The sequence below is a fragment of the Anolis sagrei genome, chromosome 2 (assembly GCF_037176765.1).
Source record: "Anolis sagrei isolate rAnoSag1 chromosome 2, rAnoSag1.mat, whole genome shotgun sequence".
Classification (NCBI taxonomy): Eukaryota; Metazoa; Chordata; class Lepidosauria; order Squamata; family Dactyloidae; genus Anolis; species Anolis sagrei.
This window is the reverse complement of record NC_090022.1, coordinates 236908083-236932582: the sequence shown is the minus strand read 5'-3', so window position 1 is coordinate 236932582 and position 24500 is coordinate 236908083. Positions and strand designations below refer to the sequence as shown.

General features: G+C 38.0%; 1 protein-coding gene across 2 annotated transcripts in view; it reads right to left on the bottom strand.

Moving 5' to 3' along the window:
- The window catches only part of FBN2 (fibrillin 2), a 156461-nt gene that overhangs the window by 127950 nt on the left and 4011 nt on the right, over window positions 1-24500 (bottom strand). Inside the window, exons 1-5 of one of the 2 annotated variants that reach the window (XM_067464466.1) lie at window positions 22283-22330; window positions 21618-21700; window positions 18276-18374; window positions 15519-15614; window positions 9285-9380 (exon numbers count right to left, since the gene is read on the bottom strand). In XM_067464466.1, coding sequence (XP_067320567.1) covers window positions 9285-9380; window positions 15519-15614; window positions 18276-18374; window positions 21618-21700; window positions 22283-22299 — 391 coding nt within the window. In that variant the 5' untranslated portion in view covers window positions 22300-22330. Of the gene's footprint in view, window positions 1-9284; window positions 9381-15518; window positions 15615-18275; window positions 18375-21617; window positions 21701-22282; window positions 22331-24500 lie in introns of those variants that run through there. The other variant, XM_060761998.2, reaches the window with a different exon arrangement.

The window sequence follows — 24500 nt, the reverse complement described above, 5'->3', positions numbered from 1 at the left end:
ATAGATTAAAAAGCAGTTATCTAGGCCCTATACCACTGAAGACTAGGACTGGACTAATATTTGTGAGTCATGTGTCATATTGGAATGAGGACTACATTTATAGCTTCTAACATTCATATATCTCATATATGTGATTTGTATTTCTCTATTAAAGGAGTACAACTTACGAACAAGATTTGTATGTCGGAATAGGTACATTTTTTCAGTGTAACTTCAGACAAATATGTGTGTTTGTGTGTGGTTGGTATAGCATAGGAAAGAGTTAACTTCCCTGTGATTGTTGTTCAAAAGATTTCACTGCACTTTCTGTCCCTGTAATAATTGGATGTTGAAAAAAAAAATGGTTTGTCAGAAACAAGGATTGGAGATAAAGCTTCAGAGGAGACACCTTTTCCCCATGATAACTCTTTCAGGGGTGAATTCCCCTTCCTAGGGCTAGATTTTTCTCACTTCCTGTTGTCTCACCCTGTTCTTAATTATTAAGTTGTTTGTAAGTCAGATGTTTGTAACTCAGAGACTGCCTGTATACTAGATTACAGGCAGAGAAGACATTGACCCTACATATGACATGGGCATGACTGCTCCAGAACATACAAACTGTGCTGTATATAGTGAAAATTGGTAGTCCCAGCTGCTAGAACCATCTAGAGCATAGCCATTGAATCAACTGCTGAATGACAAGTCATTACTTATGCAAGTCCCAGCGATGGAACTTGCAATTGGATTTGGGTCAAATTATGCCACCTGAATAAGGCTTTAGTTGTGGTCCATGCAGCCTGACATTTATCATAAGCATGAACATTTTATAAAAATGAAGCTACATGCCTAGCAGGTCAAACAGAACTAGAGATCTAATACATTTCATTGAAAAAAGGGAATGATGTATATCTCAAAGGAAAAGATACGTAGATATTGCATACACATATGCTAACAATATAAATATAACCATTCTTCTGAACATTTTTATTACCATAGGTGACTTTAACAACAGGACAGTATTTTTTGTGAATGTGTGCAAAATTTGGCACTAGAACTAGTGGGACAATTTCAACTCATTCAATACTCCAAAGATGGGACTTTTGTCAAGGTAACCATCACATTACAAATGTTAATTTAATATTAATTCCTGAATCAAACACTAAAAAGAATCTAATTAAACCCTTCTGGTAAGATAGGGTTGTTTTATAAAGATATTGGCCTCCTTAAAGACAATATAGATTTTTACAGGAAGTTTTTTAATGTACTAATGATCTTTCATGATCAGGCTTGAAAGCAACATTAATATACACAGGACTTCATAGAAGAAATATTTACCCTTTTGACAATATCAATGGAACGTTATTGTTCAATCTAGAAAACACTGATTGTTACAGTGATTTTACAGATTAGAGATATTCATTTCTCTTTAGTCCCTCTTGTTCACTTGATGTGTTTTAACATGAAAATTAACTACAGGCATTGCATCACAGAAAAAGAATGTATATTCCATTTTTGAGTAAAGAAAAGAAATTCAAATCACCTGTAAAGGATATGAAAAGCATTAAACTATGATCTAAAACTCAACTATTTTGAATGAAAGAATATATGTTCGAGAAATGTGATATTAGTTTGTTGAATCTAAAACATCAATTAAAAACCAGGAATACTTCCATTTACAGGGGGCTTGAAATGCAGCAGAAGAAGGCACAATAATTTTTATCAAAAACTTCATCACATGATACATTTTTAGTATCCTAGGATGCTTTCACTGCAGTTGAGTCACTGAGCCCCACACCACCCATCAGACAATGCAGGCTCACTTCTAGCAGGACTCTGGGGCTCAACTCTGTGGTGTTCCATTAGGAACAAGGGTGGTAGAGCAGAGGTAAGCCACGCAGTAACGCTTCCCACATGTGATGAGGAAGTGATGCTGCTGGTAAGGCAGAGTGACAGGACTGGCCCACTGCCCCGCCAATTTGCCATAAAAAAAAACATTGACAAAATCATGATCTGCCAACTGCAAAAGGCCACCTTACTTGGATCTGCGAGCATCATTCGAAAATATATCACACAGTCCTAAACGCTTGGGAAGTGTTCGACTTGTGATTTTGTGATATGAAATCCAGCAAATAGATCTCGTTTGCTGTGTCATACTGTATTATTATTATTATTATTATTATTATTATTATTATTATTATTATTGACACAATCTCAACAAAGGCGATTTAAACAGAATAATTAAAATGTAGTTGTTAAGATGACCACTACATTGCTTTCATAAAACTACTGGTAAACAAAAGCAGTACACTGACGCAGAATATTGAGTTCTTTTAAGTTAAGTCATGACATTTAGTCTTTCAATCAGTGCCAGTACAGAAGAGAATTATTTCCCATTAAACAGACATGCCCAACCTATGCATGTTAGATTTTTTTGACTGGAAAATTTTTCTCTATTTATTACATTTAATTATTTTCAGATGTTTTTAGGGTTTCGTGGGAAGCCTTTCTCAACTTTCCATTTACTACTTCCATTGTACTAAGTGATCGTTTCTAGTACAAACAGACAAGCAGGATTGCCGCAGGTGGCACAGCAGCAATGGCATAAGACCAGCAGTAGCAGCCAAACCACTTCACAAATGGAAAAAAAGGTAATAGCCCCAAAAGAAATGAGAATGAAAAAGGAGAATGAATGCCAAAGAAAATGAAGAACAAATAGGATCCATAGTGTGTGGAGAAGACAAGATGTGGAAGACTCCAAGCAAACAAAAAGGCTCCAGAGCTAGGGATAGTTCCATACTAGGGTCTAAATCAGTGGTATAGAGAGAAACCTGTGGGCTATATGTGGCACTCACTATTGTGTGTCCTCAAAAGGCTCACACCCTCTAAAATTGCTCCTCACCCCACAGGTCTGGTGAGAAGCCTATGTGGCCTTCAAACCTCTGGGATTTGGTCTCTTATTGCTTAAATTGAATTTTAGCCACACATAGAGAGGTCCCTTTGAAACAGTAAGAGCTCAGTGAGTCAATACTTATGTAAAGTCTACTGATTCAATTAATCTGTTCTAGCTAGAAGTAATAATTGTATTTAGGCATAACTTACTGTTGTGCAATTTTCATCCCCAATTCCTGGAACTTTAAAGGAGGTTCAAATAACATCCTCTTTTCCTATTACTGCTCTTATGTTTTCTTACCACTTTTTCCATTTATTCAGTGCTCCAAGATTATCTTCCTTTGTGAAACATATGTGAAACAAAACAGAATCTGATATTAAACCAAGCAGTACTCTCAGAGCACATCTACACTGACCATTTAATGTGGATTGAAGGCAGCTTGAAAACACAGCATTTAAATGATACACTGCACAAACGCTCAGAACAATGCAAATTAAAGGCTTTAAACCTGGATTACTCCAGAAAAAAAGCTTGTAATGTGCAATAGCAAGCTAAGGTGTAAATCACATCACATGGCAAAACTGATACAATGATGACTGCAGTTAAAGTTATTCAGAGCATAGTTGCCAAGATTTCACAGCCCTAAATGGGAACATGCATTGCCAAGTAACATAAAATAGGAAAGACCGTAGTAGCTCATCTCTGACAATGCTATATGAATTGAGTTTGAAGTAATCTGAAGACAAAGATTAAAATGGGAGGAGGAAAAAGAAACTGGAACATTTAAAATGTAGCTACAAACGCAGGATTACAGAAGATTAACCAGAAATGCTAAACTGGAGGGTAGGTTAGAGTTACTGAACAATCAGCTATTCTTATCTTGGTATCCAGGTCAGTGGTTCGAATCCAGGGAGCAGGGTGAGCTCCCTCTGTCAGCTCCAGCTCCTCATGCGGGGACATGAGAGAAGCCTCCCACAAGGATGGTAAAACATCAAAACATGCAGGCACCCCCTGGACAACATCCTTGCAGATGGCCAATTCTCTCACAGCAGAATCAACTTGCAGTTCTTCTAGTCACTCCTGACATGAACAAAAAACTTGGTATCCATCATAGTACTGAAAGATTTTCAATGTCAAAAATTGTACAAAAATATACCTAGGCCAGGAGTGTGCAAAATGTGGCCTTGGGTTGACATTAAGCCCCAATTTTGATTTTGGCCTTTTCAAACTCCCAAAATCACCATGTTTCTGGCCATTAAAAAGATAAATTGCCTTTCCTGGAAGAACTAACAACTCACCTTTAAATAAGAAGCATTGCTTTCCTGCAGTGTTTATAAGCATTTTTCAGAACCAGATGTACACTTCCAAACATTTCTGTTTTGGTTTGGTTGCTTCATTTTTTGGAAGCTGTCACTCTCTGGATGTTCTGCTCCCCAAACATGAGGCAGTTATACACTCCTAATCTACATACAACAATTACTTATCCCACAGTGTTTGGAGCTAAGCAGTCTTCATGTATCTCCACAGTTTTGCACTGTTTGGTAATGGCAGGATAGACTACTGCTCTAAGTAGTGTGCATGCACATCCAATAAAACACAAATGGGAAAACAAAATGGGTCATTTTGATTGACCATCCTTCTTCTCTACATAGACATTAGTGGACTGTCATGGCCCATCTACATGTGACAAATGAGGCAGGGCAGGGGTGAATGTACTTCATAGCATCCACATGACACATGAGTTTGATTCGCTCTTGTTAAGAGGAAATGAAACCTGCCATGTCCAATGGAAATGTTTAGCTTTAATAAGAAAACTCAGAAGTAACATGGCTAGTGAGTGGTATCACTTGAGATTTGTGTCTCATTTTTGAAGTTGCAATGAAGAATTTCTGTTAATGTCACTTCACAAGTTTTTACAAAATATATTAAACAAAATTATGTCTATGGGAAAAAAACAGCAAGGAAGTTTGGTTTTGTGAACTTATACCATTTTAAACCAAGTCAAAGGATGCCCCAAAGCTCACCCACATTTTGTGTAAACAGTTGGTCCAGTTCTGATTCTGAACTGCCATGGCTGTTTACATGGCCAATCCAATTTCCCCAGGCTTAGGTGATCTGGGGACAGAAATATCATTTTCCATGTTCTCAACTTAGTGACAACCAGTTTCTGGTGGTCATTTCTTGTTGCACATTCTGGTACTTGCCAGAGTACCAGAGAAATTGGAGAAGGGAGTGTGGAAAGGAGGGTGTCTGTCCAGAGGTGCCAAATCAGAGGTCATGCGGATTCTTTTCTTTTGTGGGACTGGCTTAGTGCCACACACTGCAAACACCCACTAGCTGCCAATCTGGCTTGGTAGCTAGCTTTATAGACTCCTACAGTGCTGATCTGGAGTACTGCACTCAAGATCAGCTCTGGCATATGTGGTCAGAGTAGATGGACCCTCAGTTAAATGTTCTCACAATTAACAAGCTATCTTTCAATACACTACATTCTTCTCTAATCAGCATCTGTTGTTTGAAGTAACAAAGCACCTTGTCTGAAACGGTCCAAAGGGAGTTAGTGGTTCCCTGAACCTCAGATTTCTAGAATAATGTTTTACTATTTTTTTCTCCTCGACAAATAATACATTTCTGAATCTCCCTCGAGCTTCCAGTAATAAGAAAAGCAGCTAGAAGAGAGAAGAAGGAGTTATCCATTTTGGGAGTCATCTCCAATTTTCAACTGGGAAATGGTTACATGGGTCTGTCTAACCATGGAACTTTTGAGAAAAAATTCAAATAACATGCCAGAAACTGTTTCCAGTGTTCTTTTGAAAACCAGCTATCCAATACACTGTAACACTGAAAGTTGTGGAATCAGTTATGCTTGTTTAACTTTATTCTGGAGCCCCCGGGTGGCACAATGGGTTAAACCCTTGTGCCAGCAGGACTGCTGTCCGAAAGATCGGTGGTTCGTATCCAGGGAATGGAGTGAGCTGTCAACTCCTGCTCCCCATGCAGGGACATGAGAGAAGCCTCCCACAGGATAGTAAAACATCCTGGCGTCCCCTGGGCAACATCCTTGCAGACAGCCAATTCTCTCACCAGAAGTGACTTACAGTTTCTCAAGTCGCTCCTGATATGAAAAAAAAACAACCTTTATTCTAGTCCAGAATCATTCTTTCTTGTTTCCTAACTTTAGTCTAGTCCAGAACATTTATTTCATATTTTCCTTAACATGCAATCCTTTGTTATACCAGTTCTTGTTTACTTTTTCTGTTTTTTTAATGTCTGTTCTGAATTTTAGCCAGAGACTATTCTGGACAAGAAATGTGGGAAGGTGTAAACAAAAAGAAACCTTTCCATGTTCAGCCTTAGCTAAAGTAAGTTTTTAGTTTCTGCCTTTTTATTGCTAAACCTATGGTTTTATGAAAAGGAGTAAACAAATATATTGATTGAATAAGTGCTAAAGGCTAATTTTGGATCTCAGCCAGTGTTTATTTGAAATAAATTATTTTTTCACTCTTTCTAATGAAAGCAGTTCTTTTTTCACAATTTGCATGAAACTCAAATCATATAAAAAGAAAGTATTTTGCACTTCAGGAAAAAAAAAACATTATTCCAGGATTTTTTGTCAAAATAGAGAAAGAGAGTTGTAATAAAGTAGCAGAGCTGACCACAAAAATGTACAATTACAGATACAAAAGGTTAGATAGTAAAGTGTAGCTTATAGAACAATCCAAAATAAGTTCTACTTTCTTGTAACCCAGCAGCATGTCCTCAAGTTAAATATACTGTAATCATGCTAGTGATTAGTTACTGCTCAGTCTCCTGTCTCCAGCCCGGAAATTAGTCTGCAAGAAACCCAGATAGCTGAACAAGCCAGTCACGCTTTATCACGGCACTGAGTTCGGGAGGCCAATCTGAAGGAAAGCTACATATGTTCTATATTATGAAGAAAATGACTAATTTGAATTACCTTAATTTGCAGAACTATGAAAGCTCTGTATTTAAAATATAATAACATACGTAAATGTTAGCATGACAAATTATTTGAGGCAGGGCCTTTAAAGTTACTTATCAGGAAGTAGACTCCATCAAACACATTAGCTTATTTGTGGGAGAACATGGATGAGATTGTGCTGTATAATTATTTACACAATTTGCACAAAAAAGTGTTTGAGAAACTTTGACTACAAAACGGATGTTTTCTAATTAGGAAATGCTGCTGAAATGTCAAAAGAGAGAAACCAAAACTATGGCTTTGTTTTGTTTTGTGTGTGTGTGTGTGTATGTGTGTGTCAGGAGTGACTTGAGAAACTTCAAGTCGCTTCTGGTGTGAGAGAATTGGCCGTCTGCAAGGACGTTGCCCAGGGGACACCTGAATGTTTTATCTTCCTGTGGGAGGCTTCTCTCATGTCCCCACATGGGAAGCTAGAGCTGACAAACAGGAGCTCACCCCCCACTCCCCGGTTTCCAACGGCTGACCTTTTGGTCAGCAGTCCTGCTGGAGCAAGGGTTCAATCATTGAACCACTGGAGGTTGCTATTGCTTTAGTGTTTATCAGTAAGTGATTCCTGCAAGAGTACAATGCAAAACAAATTGACTTGTAGACCATTATACCGCCTCACTGCTTTCTTTCTGTGTACCTTGTTACAATTTATTTTATTTATTTTCTTAATTTTTATCCCATGCTTATCCAAATATAAGGACTCAAGGCAGCTTACATTTCTAAGGGTCAGAACAGTTCATCATCCAAAAAGAGAACATTTCTCATCACAAAATGTACACCACAGCTAACACCAGAAATCGTTCCTTACTGGGGACATACTGTTACATTAATATGCATAGGATTGGGATGCACAATTAGCTCCATTCAAACTATCTTCAAGCAGGGTTGATGCTTACATACAATCTAAGCAGAAGAGTCAGTAAAAGAAATATATCTGCTGCTTCCACAAAGAGAAAAAAATGCCAAAATCTTTCATAGAAGTGCCAGAATACATTGAACGCCCCTCAGTGACAAGAGATCAAGCAGAGCAACCATAGCTTCTAATTACACTGAACATCTATAGAACCAAGCAATCTAAAAATAAGTACAACTATGTCAATTTGCTTCCTTATCAAGTTACTGTGAGTTAAGGAAGCAATAGTATCACTATCGGGAGTGGCAGAGAAGTCATATCGTCCTACTGATAGGTTTTGGGGCACATCTTTTTTTCAAGAATTAAAAACAGTGGTTCTAATCCAGGCTTGGGCAAACTTTGGCCCTTCAGGTGTTTTGGACTTCAACTTCCACGATTCCTAACAGCCGTTAAGCCGTTAGGAATTATAGGAGTTGAAGTCCAAAACACCTGGGGGGCCAAAGTTTGCCCATGCCTGTTCTACTCCAATATACATTGGATATTGGATGGATACCTTTCAAAGACACTGCTATGAAGCAAAATGAGTATTTCAACCCACTTTAGATAAAAAAAAGGTAGAATCTATCCATAGCAGAGATACTAGATAGATTAAAATGGGTTATTGTCATTAAGGGAAAAATCCAGAGTTCTAGACTCCACTGAACTAATACGACAACTTACAGTATTACAATATAAACAAGAGGAAATCTCGGGTTAAATAGGACAAAGGCAGCAGGAGAATAAGGCAAAGCAGATTTAATGGCAGGAGAAATTAGATACAAATGTTTCAAAATAACAGAGTAGTCAGAATAAAAAAGGGACTAGAGCTAGGAAGAAAAGGATGAGGAGAAGATATAAGCAGAAAGATGAAACAGCTTTCTTCAGACTAACATAGGATGCTCTTATTCCCATTTGCCCTAAAATATATCACTTTTTCCAGGAAGGGAAAACAGTATTTTCAGCTAGAACAACAACTTTGATCTTATGAAAGCAATAAAACGTGGTTACTACTTTGTGTATATGTGTGCAAACATGCACACGTGCGCATGCACATGCACACACACACACACAAAACATTTGAATGACTGATTCCTTACTACACAGTATATGAATTACATATCAATTTCTCTTAAACTCCAAACACTGACATCAGTATACTAGCAAATAAATACAATAAAAACTACCATAGAAATGTAAAATTGGCGATAGTCTGAAGACCCAAACACACCATACTACAGGTCTAATTGAAATACAGGGTTAGTCAAAATGCATAGGCCAATAAGCCATTCAATTGAATGGCTTATTGGCCTATGCATTTTGACTAACCCTGTACTATTAAACAAAGGGATGTACAATGCAGTATATGAGAAGCAACTCAATGACATCATTTGATTTCAATATACCACACTATTCATCACCTGTATTCCAAATGTATATTTCTTAACAAGTATTTCTTATTTACATTGCATTACTGTTCATAACATTTCAGCACTGGAGTGTTATTAAAGTATCCTTAAATCTTTAATTCTTACCTCTTTCACACTGTGGGCCTGTGAAACCATATACACATGCACAACGGTTGGGTCCAATGCAGCGGCCACCATTTTGACATCCATTTTCACAGACAGCTGTGATTTAAATTAAAATAAAATCAAATTATAATATATTTATAAAGGCTAAAATAATTATTTGAAGTTCTTCCGAGCAAATTAATAAAATATACCCTTTTAAATCAATGCTAAAACAAGAGAAACCTACAACAAAGATGAGATGCCTTGTGCTTCTTATAAAGCAACATAATATTTGAGTTATATGGCAAAGTATTCAGAAAGTTTTTCATAGCTGGAATCACTGGATTGTTGTAAGTTTTTCGGAACATGGCCATACAGCCCAAACATGGCCATACAACCCAGTAAGTCCGGCCATGAAAGCCTTCGACAATACATTGCAAATTTCTATGAGGAGAAATTGTTCCAAGACACATGAAAACTGGAAAAACTGAGGACAATTGAAGCACATCTGCTGTGCTCTCTGACTTTCTTTCTACGCTGCAGAGACACAGATATTATCCCTTCTGGAACATGGCCATACAGCCCGAAAACTTACAACTATTCAGAAAGTAAAACAGAGAAATGTAATACAATGAGATGCTAAATAAAGCACTCTATTGGTCTAGTATAGCAAAGAAAACCAAAACCTGAACCGTGCTGTTGATCTCAGCTACAAATACCAAATTGATTTTAAGTAATGATTTACGAAGTTACCATTGATTCAATGGATCGACCTAAGATGGGACTATCAACAGATATCAGGCCCAAAAGTCTTATGCCAGTTTAAAGATTATTTTATTGGAACATGAGCTTTTATGGTTAAGACCCTACTATATCAAGAAATTATAAACATGAATAATACATTAACTGTACAGTGGTATTATGCATACAAAAAGGTGGGGACGCAGTTATCCATCAAGGCGAGATAAACAAGCATAGAGATAAAAATACAGTCAGTGACCCAGTCAATGGAACTCAATCAATCTGCTACAATTAGCCATTTTCAATCCCAAGTGGCTTCTCAACTTCTAAAACACATTTGTAATGAATTTGTCAGATATGTCAATAAACTTGACCTGTGACCTCAGGGTTACAGAGATGCCATGGTGTGCTGCCTACGGATGTGGCTGAACTGTGTAAATGATTTACATTGATTTACCAAAGCACAAATACTTGGAAATAATTTTTAGAAGTCACAACAACTGTTCAAAGCAAGCTATTTAGCAGCTCAGAAGAGAACACTAATAAGAAAATCATAAAATTCCTAGCAAAGAGACTATCTGATGAAATACCATGAAGATATTTTAAAGTTTTTTTTTAAAAAAAAACCTTACACGCCATGGTCACAGCAAGGTCATACTAAGATACATCATTTATTTTACATGGAAAAATTAAATCTCCACAAGCAAAGTATAGTCTACGATTTATTTCAGTAGAAAGAAATGCAATGTAAAAGAATTGCTCTCAAATGACTATATGGGAATTAATTTTTCAAATCTTTCTGAAGTCAGTATTCCTACTGCACAATGATCAAAGTGTAAACTTACTAGTCTGTTAAGTGAAAACTGTGTCAGTTCTTTCAAACAGACATTTCCTTTTATAGCTCCTAAGATTTCTGACTGGGCCTCTAAGAAAACAAGCATTTACATACAGCAGAACCTACTCCTCTTTCGTCCATATCTAGACATCCCAGGGGACACGGCATTTGTCTGCAGTGCCGCAATGTCTGGGAATAGAGGGGACAAAAAGGATATATGCAGATAGCAGGAGGTTGCAAAGAATATCCAAAATAAAGAAACTAAGGGAAAGTCTGTGTTGACAAGATTGGAATAACTGTCCATGCCTTTAGAACCAAGTATGAGAGGAGATATAATTCATCTCCAGTGCTGATTAAAGCAACAGCAGTATCTTCAATCCTGCATAAATCAAGATTTACTTGTGACTACACTTTATAAAAAAAATTAATATAAAAACCCAGTGGATCAAATTATATTGTGTGAATGAAGATGCAAAGATTTTGTTCTCACGCTTTAATAGTATATTGAGGTCAAAAGTCTCTAAGGGAAAACATTACAAATCTGGAATCTAGAAGAGTTTACAGACATTATTTTGGATTTAGCACTGTCTGTAATTCCTAGAAAACTGGCAAAGCAGTGGAATAATTGAGATGTGAAATGATCTTTCATACTCAAGAAGGAAGGAAGAGAATGCTCCTGGACAGTCTGATATCAACAAGCAAAATGTTAAAACAGTCTGATATTAACAAGCAAAATGTTAAAACAAGCACATGATATCTGGGAATCCAATATAATGCAGTAAGTATTTGAAGTCAACATGAGTTTATAAGGAACAAGTGATTCTAGACAAACCTTGGGCCTGTCTACATGGGTAATAAACCTCAAATGAGGCCAGAAATCACTCCAAGAAACCAAAACAATGTACAGGGACTTCTGACCCCTATGCTGAGCAAAACTTTCATCATATTAGGCAAAGCTGAATGTTCTAGAGCAGGGGTCCTCAAACTTTTTAAACAGCGGGCTAGGTCGCAGTCCCTCAAACTGTTGGAGGGCCAGATTAGAATTTGAAAAAAACATGAATGAATTCCTGTGCACACTGCACATATCTTTTTTGTAGTGCAAAAAAACCCCACTGAAAAACAATACAATAATTAAAATGAAGAACAATTTTAACAAATATAAACTTATGAATATTTCAGTGGGAAGTGTGGGCCTGCTTCTGGCTGATGAGATAGTGTTGTTGTTGTTGTTGTTGTTGTTGTTGTGTGCTTTCAAGTCGTTTGAGACTTAGGTTGACCCTGAGCGAGAGCCGGGTAAATGACCTTGGAGGGCCGTATCCAGCCCCTGGGCCTTAGTTTGAGGACCCCTGTTCTAGAGTTTCAGCAAAGCTCCAGAGCAGCCCTATACTTTGGGGTTGATGTCGACAACAGAACCAATTCGGATTCAAATTGATCTAGCTGCCCACATGGACCAGTGCTGCCATTCTGTCGTCCCTGGAACTTCCCTGGGCAATTTGTCATGGTGACTGTGGCCAAGAAGCTCTGAAGAGCTCCTGACCATTGCTGTGCAACTTTGCTGACATCAACAAATCCCTCAGGTCACTCAGGGTGCATTTGCATAGCACTCAAAAATGTGAGCCCTCTCAGACCTTTACCTGAGGCATCCAAACAATGCCACTGGTAAACCAAATTAATTCAGGACAAAGCAGGAAAATAATTTTGCTCCTCACCCCACCCCCCCCCCTTCTGATGAGTCATTTCTACATACCAGGAAACCTTTGGCACCAGTGTAGTGGCAGCCTGGTACGTTATTTTCTCTTTTTTGGATGTTTTTAAGGGGTTTTGGGAAGGGGGTATGTGTATTTCCCTCACCTTCCAGAGGGTTCCGGGAGGGCATTTAGACACACACACAGCCCACCAAAAGCACAGGTTTTTCAAGCCATAGTGGGGACAGAAGTCCACCCCAACTCAGGCTTTTTAAACCAGGGTGGAGAGACTTTTCCCCTGTGTGGAACTGGCCTCAGGCACCTTTAGTGCTTTAATAATAGAAAGATACTTTCCTCCATTTATGATTCAATGGCTAGGAGATCTAGCAATGTTTGGAACACTAGACAGAATGATTTACAGACAAAACCTGCAAATAGACAAACAGACTACAAATTTGAACATTTGGCCAGTTTATTTTATAGAAAGTAATGATTAACTTGTTTGTTTTTCTTCTTCATGATCATCTTTTCATTTTTCTGCTTTGCTATACTGGAATATTATAACACAGGCATAACTCTGTTAACAAAACCTATGACAAGGAAGCCCCTTTTTACAGTCTTTTTACATCTGCCTAGCCCTCCACTATCCTCTTTTCCTTTCATCTAGCTGAATTTTTAAAGCAGCATTCACTAAGAGAGAATGGTGGATAACTGAGGAGAAACTGAGACTTCTGATAATGGGTTAAAGCAACATGCCTAAAGTAAATTGAAGAGAAGCTTGAGCTGAGAAAAACTGAAATCTACTCTACCTATCCTGCTGTAACTGTATCTTTCCTACAACAGACAAGGTAAACAGCAGATGCCTCTGGAATGCCTTACTAAACATGTACAAACAGTAAAACAGGGAGCAAAGGCAAAAGGAGGCCATCCTACTTCACCAGTTATCATAAACATTTTAAAAGCCCAATCTATACATCTGCCCAACAAAACTGGAAATCATAAGAAAATTAAAGGCTGGTTAAAGAAAAAAAAATCCTTCGATGCAATTTGAAAGAATGTTCCCACAATTTACAGTCCAGTTTTGAAAGCACTCCATTTTCTTAGGCCAAAATAATGCAGATGTAGGGCATACATAAATCATTTAAGCTCAGGAAAAAGAATGAAAAACGAAAGAACTTTGAAGTGAGCTAGAATTATCACATGGGGAAATTCATAAAAGCGCACTTGTTATCTCAAGGCATACTATTTTTTATCAGGACTCATTAAACGGAATTACCTTTCACTCATCTATGCACATAATAGATGGTGAGTGAATTATGATGCCAAATGGAATAACACTGGGTGTTTTTTTTTTAATTTCATGTGCAACATATTTAGGAAATGATTACATTTTGATAAACTAAAAGAATAACATTTGGCTAATGTTCAAATGAATGGTAATTTATGAGAGTGGGAAATTTAACAAAACGTTACAGTGTCCTTTTCACTTTCAAAGTCAGTCGGCTATGTTCATCTTCAAAACACTCCATTTCATTCCTCTGTCTTGCCAATGGCAGTCCTTAGTAGACAAAGGGATTAGGAGCTCCCATGCTGGTCTATGGAATTTTTTGAATTCTATCCAAAGAGATCAAAGCCTACTTGGAAAAACAATGCTTTTCATTACTTCTTCATTAGTGATCAATCATTATCTGTTTGAAGAGTTATAAATTCAGGAAATAAATGAACACTTCAGTTATGCCTGCTGTTCCATAAGTCATCCTATACCATTTGAAACCTGAAGTCTTGATAGTGCCATCTATTCTTATTTCCACAAGACTTTATCAGAAATGGAAGGGAATGTTTTTACTGAGTAGCAGTTCACAAAAGTGGACAGCGGGAAAGTAAATCTTTGCTCATTTGGTTCTCCCATGTCAAATTCTCCCAATTTGAAAAGCTTTCTACCCAGCTGGAGGGACTGTGAGAACTTTTGCACTTTCTGGAAAACATTTTGATAATGTTTGACAAAAATGTAATTTGTACAAAAGCATGTTTTGCAATGCTTAGTGTAAAATAGTTGAGGTTTTATGCAAAATATATTTATTGCACTAAACAATATAGAAAACAAAAAAGGGGGAAGTTAAAACTGATAATTTATGACTTGTCTTTATATCGCTAAAGTAAATATTCAATTAAATATATATGGATTATTGTACATATGTGTAAGAATGACTTTCCTTATATTTCTAAACATTATTTCTACTACTGTGTGCATCTTTTGTGCACCTCCCTGTAGTATACAGATATTTGAATAAACTTTTTTTTCAAAATGGAAAATCAAATGCTATTTTTGAAAAGCTTAAATTTTAGAACACAAATTGTTCCAGTTTGTCCATTTGTTAACCTAATAAATTTGCTTTGACATTTTTTCCTGTGGTAAAACTGCATAGAAATGTATGCAGAGAAATTCCTCACTCATCCCAAAAAGTAGAATGCAATTTCTATAGTTAACCCACCTGGGAGGTACAATGGGCAAGATCCTACATCACTAAGCATGGCACAAAAGTCCTGCAGACAAAGGTACACCACAGCTCCCATTTTAACACACTCAGGACTCCTCATTTAACGTCTGCCGCTGAGCCGCCATTATGGCTATTTAGTGACTGAGGGTGAGGGTTGAGTGGGAAAACATCTGGATACATCTTCATAGCCAAATGCAGATCAATGACATGCTCTGCCAAGATCCATCAGGGTCCTTCAGAGGTCTCATAGTCAGAAGCTTCCCACTTCACTCGCTGTTGCAGATGAGGTTTCACAAAACAGTGAGTCATGAGTGGGTGGCTTTGGCCATTCCATCAGAAGGAAGAAAATACCAACCCATGCAACAACCCCCAGCTCACATTTGTCCATGTCACTAACAAGATACTAACCAATGATTTGTCCAAGGTCATCCTTAATAACAGATCTTCATAACATACACAGACACATACACATAGAGAGAGCACTATGTTGACTTACGTTGTCCGCAGTAAGTACCAATATATCCCTTCTGGCACTGGCATTGGTCCTCGAGACAGGTACCACCATTCATACATCTGATGTTGCATTGCTGTACTATGATGAAAAGTGAATAGAAAAGTATTGATTACCATTCTTATTGTTGGCATCCAAACATGGCTAAAAAGCATAAAGATCAGGAAGTGTGCAAAATAAAATATATTTCAAGGCTATGCAGATACAGTATTTATGTTAGTTCTAAAAATACAGGATATGCAAGTATGCTCTGTACAGATATATCATGAATTTCAAAGCCCCATTGACTGTTCTCTTAAAAATGATTTAAGACACACTGTTTTAAACTACAGACCTGGATGGTAAATTCTAATGCACACATAACTTCTAGAGTCAACAGGCCATGGGGAAAATATTTTAAACTTTTTTCTTAAACTCGCTTTTTTTGTGTGTGTCAGGAGCAACTTGAGAAACTGCAAGTCACTTCTGGTGTAAGAGAATTGGCCATCTGCAAGGATATTGCCCAGGAGACACCTGGATGTTTTGATGTTTTACCATCCTTGTGGGAGGCTTCTCTCATGTCCCCACATGGGGAGCTGGAGCTGACAGAGGGAGCTCATCCACACTCTCTCTGGATTTAAATCTTCGACCTGTCAGTCTTCAGACTTGCCGGCACAAGGGTTTAGCCCATTGCACAACCGGGGCTCCTCCTAATCTCACTATCATATAATAACTGTATTTTTGTATCCTGCCTCCATCTCCTCCATCTTCTATTTTTTCCATGATGTTTGTATTCTGGTTCCCTTTCCTTCTCTCTTGTTATGTTTTTAGCAGTAAGATGCTTGTGCCAAAATAAGACATACATTGTGCTCCAAATACTGGATTAAGAAAACAAAGTGAACTGTACCGTTCTCCTCTAGGCTGTCATATACAAGATATTTTTCTTTTCACTAACTCCTCTGCTTGTGTTGTCCTCTTCTTAAATCTCCACAAATTTCTCCCTAGCTTTCTGATTTTACTTTGGAGTTTCTTTATCTTTAACATTTTTCATCCATTATCATAAAACTCTTTACCATTTTAATGCAGTCCAGTTCTTCTTTCCCATTCTTATCATCCCACTTTATTTGCTATTTCATTCTCCCACCATAATCTTTTTAGCTTGTTGTTCTATACACATGGATCTATTATGTGTTAATACCTTATCTTTTAGTCTACAAAGATCTTTCCTCAGAAAGTAATGAAGATATAAGACCAACGTAAAAATCAAATATATCATGCAGGGCAGGGAAGAGGAAGAGGACTAGGCCGTCAACAGAAAACTACATTAGTAAAAGCACAGTAAAATTTTGGTGTATTTTCCAAGAATGTGTTCTTAAGTAGATATGTTTTCATTGCTCCCTAGAAGATAGGCAGTGACACAGACAAGTGGACCTTCTAGAGGGTAGCATTCCAACTAAATGCTTTTACTTGTTTGACCATTCACTGCACCCTAGATGGCAAAAGAAAAGAGATGTTGATCTATACATTAGGGGAGTTATCTGTGGGAAAAGGCAACCCTTCAAATAATCCTAGCTCCAGACTATTTATAGCTCTTTAAAACCAGCAACTTGAACTGGGCCTGGAATACACTAGGTGAGACAAAGGTTGCTAATTGCTATTTATTTATATAAGTACATTTTATTGTTCTAATGGTTTGAACAATGCATTTTATAATCCCATGCTCAATTCTATTTCAGTGTTTTTATGCTTTTGGTTTTAAATCATACATTTTGATACAATTGCGGTTGATGAATAATTTTCATAGGGAGACCTAGGCTGAAAGTGCAGTAGCCGTCTGGGCTGGAATATATAGTTCCACATAGAATCATGAAGTTGGAACAGACCATAAGGGCCATCCCGTCCAATCTCCTGCCCTGTAGGAATACACAATCAAAGCATTCCAGATACATGGCCATCTAGCCTCTCGTTAAAATCCTCCAGATAAGGAAAGTCAGCGGCAGCATATTCCACTGCCCAACACAGTATTTTCCATTGTTAAACAGATCTAACAATCAGGAAGTTCTTCCAAATGTTCAGGTAGAGTATTATCTTTATAATACTCGCCTTCTTATTTTATATCCTTCTCTTCTATATTTTGCCTCTTTTTCTTCTACACATAAACACATATATACAATATGAATGTAATAGTTTTCAGTGTGACACATGTATATAATAACCAAGACTGTGTGGCTTGCCCTTAGATTGAGTAAACCCACTGATGTCAATGGTTAGTCACAAATAATGTACATCCCATTGACTTCAGGAGGTCTATTTAATTATTTTTACATATGGACCCAAACACATGCACATTGCCAGATAAAAGAAGCATATAAAGAAGAAGAGAGCAGCAGCTTCAAGTAAGTGGAGGGGACTGGAGCTAGGTACTGCCTTTGGCCCCAAAACCCCACACGGTGACCATACAGGTTTATCATACTTTTAAAAAGTGAATGCCAAATAGCATGTAATTGTGCTCTTCCATTTGCTGTTAGGCATGCACAGCCATTTAGGGAACATAGCCTTTACTTTCAGGGAGGTCTCACAATAGAGAGAAAGCATGTACATTTCCGCATGGAAATCAGCACATGGCACGTAAGAGTGAGTAATCTGTTTATAAACAAACTCTAGTATAAAATGCTACATAATACCTTTTCCCATTAAACATTTTCCCCCAAAATGGAAACTTAATAAAGAGTGCCAAGTTTAAAAAATCTATTCAAGGCTTACTAGATTTTGATCCACAGGTTGGCAATATCTGTCCACTGGAGCAAGTGCACATGTTAGGGCGAGAACAAAATCCATCACCACAGCTATTTCTACAAATTGCTGTAGAAGAAAGCAATGCATTAAAGAACTTGTAATATTAAATGAATAAAGAAACACTGAAGAACAAATCAAACATTTAAATATACCAAAATACACACACTTATAGGCAACTGCTATTTTAGCAAAACTATTTGCCCTGTCTTTCTTTCAGTCTGCACCAACCTAGTAAGTCAAGATGTGCCTCCACTGAATGCTAGCTGCAAATGATTGGAGACATAGTCCATCACACTTTAACAAACTATGGGCACATCTACACTGACCGCTTAGGATCGGCTTTGTGGCATCCAAATTCTGCATGGAGGTGATTCGGGTTAATGGCAAGGCCATCTTAATGCAGTCTTGTCCTGCATTAACCAAAGTGTTAGGGTCCGCTGGGCAGGTGATACTCCCTCCCATATTTGCAGGGGTCAGGGAAGTGCCTGTCTGACCCATCCTGTGGCCAATCTTAGATCAATTTCAGTATAGTGGATCAGTGTAGATGCTACCAACATTAAAGAAGCTTAGTAATTTTTATGCGTAATGTATTGCTACTGAAAATGTGCCTTTTGAGTCTCAGGATACTGCCTATGTGCCGTGTGACTGAATATTACTAGAAAATAACAACCAAAAAACCCAAATCAAATGTATGTTGTAGTTAATGTAGATATTGCTTTGCATTGTAGATCAGTTTAGGTCAAACACAATTTAAGGCATGAGTGAAAATGCCTGAAGATGGATCTGCAAATTACATGTTTTTGAACAAGAATTTGCTAGTTGAGATACCAATGAAATAAACACAAAGCTCATAATTCTACCATTTGAAAAAGTACAAAAAGTGCTGAACTAAACACAGGTTTGTGCTCTACCTGCTACAGTTTGTTTTCTCTTTGTTACAATGTATGTTTTACATTTTCTTTCTTACACTTATATTGTGTTCATGAAGCTCTGAGGAATCATAAGCTATGATTCTTTAATACAATTAACGTTAAGATCAGCCAAGAAAGCCATGTTAAATATATATATGGGCTAGAACAAGGATGGTAGGTTTTCTTCACTAACTGAGTTTGAAATTTCTTCCTCTACTTTGGAACATCTTAGGTGCATAGTTCACTACATCCAAAATATAGTGTGTAGTCAGCCCTCCAAGTTTTCTCAGATTAGGGCCACAGGATACCCATAAAAGTGTAAAACTGTAAATAATGCAATTTCTATTTTTTTTTTTTTACCTGAGTGAACACCTTTCTAGGAAAATCTAGCTTCTCCAGCATGACTTTATGGTCAGCTTCCTCCAGATCATACTAAAGGTCCCAGAGATTCCTAGAGAAATGTTCTCTCTAGGAAGCTCTAGGGCAGCCGTTCTCAACCTGTGGCTCCCCAGGTGTTTTGGCCTACAAGTCCCAGAAATCCCAGCCAGTTTACCAACTGTTAGGATTTCTGGGATTTGATGGCCAACCCATCTGGGATCCACTGGTTGAGAACCACTGCTCAAGGGTCTCCAGCATAATTCTGTGAATAATCTCTGGCAGAAGTTGACCAAAGAGTCGCAATGCAGGAAATGGAGATTCCTAGGGAGAGCATAATAAAATCTATGAAGAGCAGAATCTTCAAAACAGCAGGCAATATATCTGAGTAGAAATAACCTCTTCAACAAGACATTGAATGTTGTAGGAAAAATTCTTCATCCTACCTCTATTCCAAGGGTGGGGAAAGTGTGACCCTGTGGCCAATTGTAGCCCCGCCCTCCAAAAATTATGTGGCTCTTGTCATTTCCAGAAATCCCAGTCTGACTTTTGTTTGACTAATAAAGAGGATGAGCTGTTGCTTTTGGAAGCATCCTGGTGCAAACTCTCTCTATGTTCTTTACCCATAACCATAAGGAGAAGTAGAACTGAACATCCAGCCAATTTTGTTATAATTTTTGGAGGTCCATGAGCAGCCTCAACTCCAAGAGACTTAGGGCATAAAAATGACCGCTAGACCTCTTGCAGATTCCCTCTTCTGCACTACACTGTTTGGAGACTGGAAGTCGATCTGATGCTTCTACAGTAATGGTACTAGAATTTAGGCTTAGGTCCAAATACCAGTATAAATTCACTGATTGTGGCTTTTCACCAGCACTGAAAGCTGAGAACTTGATTTTATCAACTGCTGCTGTGTCACTGCAGCAACACACAGGGTTAGAGCATGAACAACTTTAACTGTGAAATCCTAGACCTTTCTTCTCAGAAATAATATGTTATGTTCAGTAGGAATTCCTTCTGAATAAACTCATGTAAGATTGGAATGGAAAAATATAACATCTGCAATCTCTTTTAATTTACTCCCAGATACAGTGCATTGGTGACTATTGTGAATCAGTGTAGTAAGAAATAAAATGTCTAGTCTGCACATGTTCAAATGATCCTTAATGTTTTTCACATGTCCCATGGCTGAACTCTGACCTTAACCTAGGGTTGTAAAGCTCTTTCCCACAGAGGGCATGACACAGTTCAGTTAACTTGGGGGTTTCCCCAAGTTATATCAGTAATCACACTTCTCATCACAACACCAAGCTTAGACAAATCAACAATCACGAAATCATTAAAATATATTTTAGTAAATCGTATCCAAATCTGTTACAGTAGTAAATCAAACCAGCAAAAACTATTAACATTCGTAGAGGTAATGTGGCTCCAAGTTAATTGAGTTACAGTTTCGCTATGTGGTAAATTACAATTTACTTTACATGTATGATACCATACCTTCTAGACCAGTATACAAAGTCTCGCATACCTGCATTCAATTAAATATGGCATTTTCTAAGCCCTCTAGGTGATTCTATAGTATGTTTCCACTGGAAGTTATCACAGAGTAATGCTTTTTAGTTCCAGGGCAACTCTATGGCAACTTCTCACAGAAGTCATTCATTCTCATAAGGTTCACTATTATCCATGGCTTCCTGTTTTCATGGGAGTTCAGGACTACCCCTACCCAGCACATGGATATGGTGGTTGTAGTGCACTTGGCTACTTCAGTTTTCAAGGAAGGACAAGCACCCTTGTCAGCATTCATCAGTTCATCTGTGAATTTCTGCAATTACATCTTCATTACAATATGTTTATTACTATTCAGAAAATCTTTGTTATAGAAATGCAAAATGGAAGCCTGACCCTGAATAATTCCTCACTTCTTATTAAAACATGCAATGAGTTATTTAAATTCAATTAAGTTGTTTGCAGGTAGATCATTAACCAGAGATTGTAAAATCTGAATCCAAACACTTACGAACAATACACTGATTTCCCCCAGGGAGCGTTTTCCATCCAGGACAACAGTAGGAGTGGAATCTGGAGCCACACACATTTGGCCTGTCATATGCAAACAAGTGTGTAAACAAAAATACAGGTCAATGGAATCAACCATTCAGACTTTAGCTCTGCAGAACAATCTTTGTATTGGCCATGGAAACAACAAAAAAGCTATATCTCATAGATTTTTTGTAGCTCTTACTAAAACAAGCATTCTGCATCTTCTCTTCCTCTAGGAGTTTTAACAAAAATAATCCTTTAGGAGGGCCATGCAATAAACATAAGGAATATTTCAATTTAATACCACTCTGAAAACAGAAGACCAATGGGCAAAATGCATGCTCAATGTAAATATTTCATAAATAGTGAACAATCCTGTCAAAGATCTAAAATAACATTAGCATTTTAAGGCAAAGTAGCATATTAGAAAGTTTAAAAGAGGAGAGGATTGATCATGTCTTTTACAACATGGGATGCTGGGTCCACCCTCACTTTCTAGAAAAGCACATTTCTCAGAAAGCACTATTTAAGAATGCACCCATTTTCTGCAGGTTTCAGTATTACACCAAGGTCCTCAAACTTAATCATACACCCAAAGCAATATTTAGCATTGCTATTGGTGTCATATTTACACATACTTACTTGTACATAAACAACATATTTTATTTTCACACCTGGCTCAAGAAATAGAGGAATATTTTCCAGCATAGCCAAAAAGATGTAACAAATATTTAAATCAAGCCAATCAGTAGCAGTAAAAAAATAAAACCAGCCATTTAAGAAAAAGGAAAAGACACAGAGTGGAATGCAAAAGTAAGTATAGACATTTATGAGTTTTTGGGTTGAGTCTGGAGGGGAATGCCCTAAGTGTAATGGCTCAAAATTGGCAGGGAGAACAAGCAGCCTAAACAAATAGCTGATGAGAGACAACTGTAGCTTAAAACAACAGGCTTGTGATAGAAACATGAAAAGAATTGGATGTGTTTGCTAAGGGTATTTATACATGAACATTTCAAAAGAATAAGATGTGCTCGGGTGTAACAATGTTTAACCTAAAGCACATGTGTCAAACTCAAGGCCCACAGGCAAAATTCGATCTGCCCTGTCCTTTTATGTGCCCCCCATATGTAAAAAATATTGTAGTTGGCCCTCTGTATCCACATATTCTCTGTCCATGGATTTAACAGCCCTTTGAAGGCAACTGTAATGCTGATATGGTCCTTGATGAAAATGAGTTCAACACCCCTGGCCTAAAGAGCAGATAAAACACAAATGAAGGGAACCCATTTCATTTTTACAGTTACTGAATTCTATCACATTGATCCACCATTAGTTAATGTATGGAAGTTCTTGATGTGGTGGAGCATTTAAAACATGCTTGGAGTAATAGGATTTGACAAAAGAATAGAAGGAAGTTCTCCAGACTAGGGGTGATTTCCTCTGCCCTGCCTCCAATAACTCTATTTGGTTTGAGTTGTTGTCTATTTGGTTTGAGATGCAGGTGAAAAGTCAGGAAAGAATGCTCCTGGAACATGGCTATACAACCCAGAAAATACATAACAACCCAGTGATTTTGGCCGTGAAAGCCTTTGACAATGTATTTGTTTTGTTGGAAGTTCTAACAAGCTCCATAGAAGTTCTCTCAACAAGCAAGCCAAACAACTATGGTTATTGCTGTTCTTGCTAACCATCAAATCTCTGAGGAACAAAGGGTTGTCTGAGGTGAAACAGAATATGGTAACAACTTGACTGGGCCTTGATGTCAAGAGAAGACTGTGGGATGCATTTGTCATAGCTGATAAACCATATCGACTCCAAGGGATGACTGCAGGTTTTATGGAAACAGGAGATGACACAGCAATATTTTAGCCAACATTAATGAACCATTGGGTGACCAATCAGACACTAACAGGCATGCAATGTTTAAGGAACCTGTGGCTAACATGAAACTGCTTAGACAAGGAGGAATTTAGGGAAAGTTGCGGGATTTTCAGGGCAGCCTGAAAGAGCATTTGTACAGTGGACCCTTGATATCCACCTGGTATTGGTTCCAGGTCCCTTTCCCATCCCCGCCCCCCATGGATACCCAAATCCATGGTGGAGGCTCCTTCTTTGGAAGCTTTTAAGCAGAGGCTGGATGGCCATCTGTCAGGGGTGATTTGAATGCAATATTCCTGCTTCTTGGCAGGGGGTTGGACTGGATAGCCCATGAGGTCTCTTCTAACTCTTTGAATCTATGATTCTATGAAATCCATGAATGCTTAAGTCTCAAATGTACAATGGCATAGTAAAATGGTGTCATGGAATCATAGAATCATAGAAACATTGAATTGGAAGAGACTTTGTGGACCATCCAGTCAAACCCCCTGTCCCTTATATAAAATGGCAACACCAAGACTTGCTGGATGGAGGGGGCTGGCTGTAGTAGAGAGTAAGATAGGTGAACAAAACTACTAGGAAAAAATACAGAAGACTTGTGTGGGAACAATTTTGAAAAAGAATGGGCTGAGAGGACACTTGTGTCCCAAGACTACTTGGCCAGAAAAAGCAATATATTCACTGGAGGACTTCGGTATTGCACAGAAGCGCTCAATGCGGGGGTGGATGGGCTGGACCAAGGAGGAGTCATTTGTTGGGTTTGAAGAAGCAAAATGAGAGGAAAGTTTTGGAATTCCAGCTGCCATTCACCCAGAAGTGGCTGAGAGAACTCCATGGACATATTTGTGTTTCAAACGAAGTGGGAGAGGAGAGACCTCACTGCACCTGCACCAATTGTGTGCACTGCCTTGCCTAGCTCTCCACAAACAACAGCTGGAGAGGTAAACCCTGTGCCTGGACCACCCACACTCAGACTGCGGGT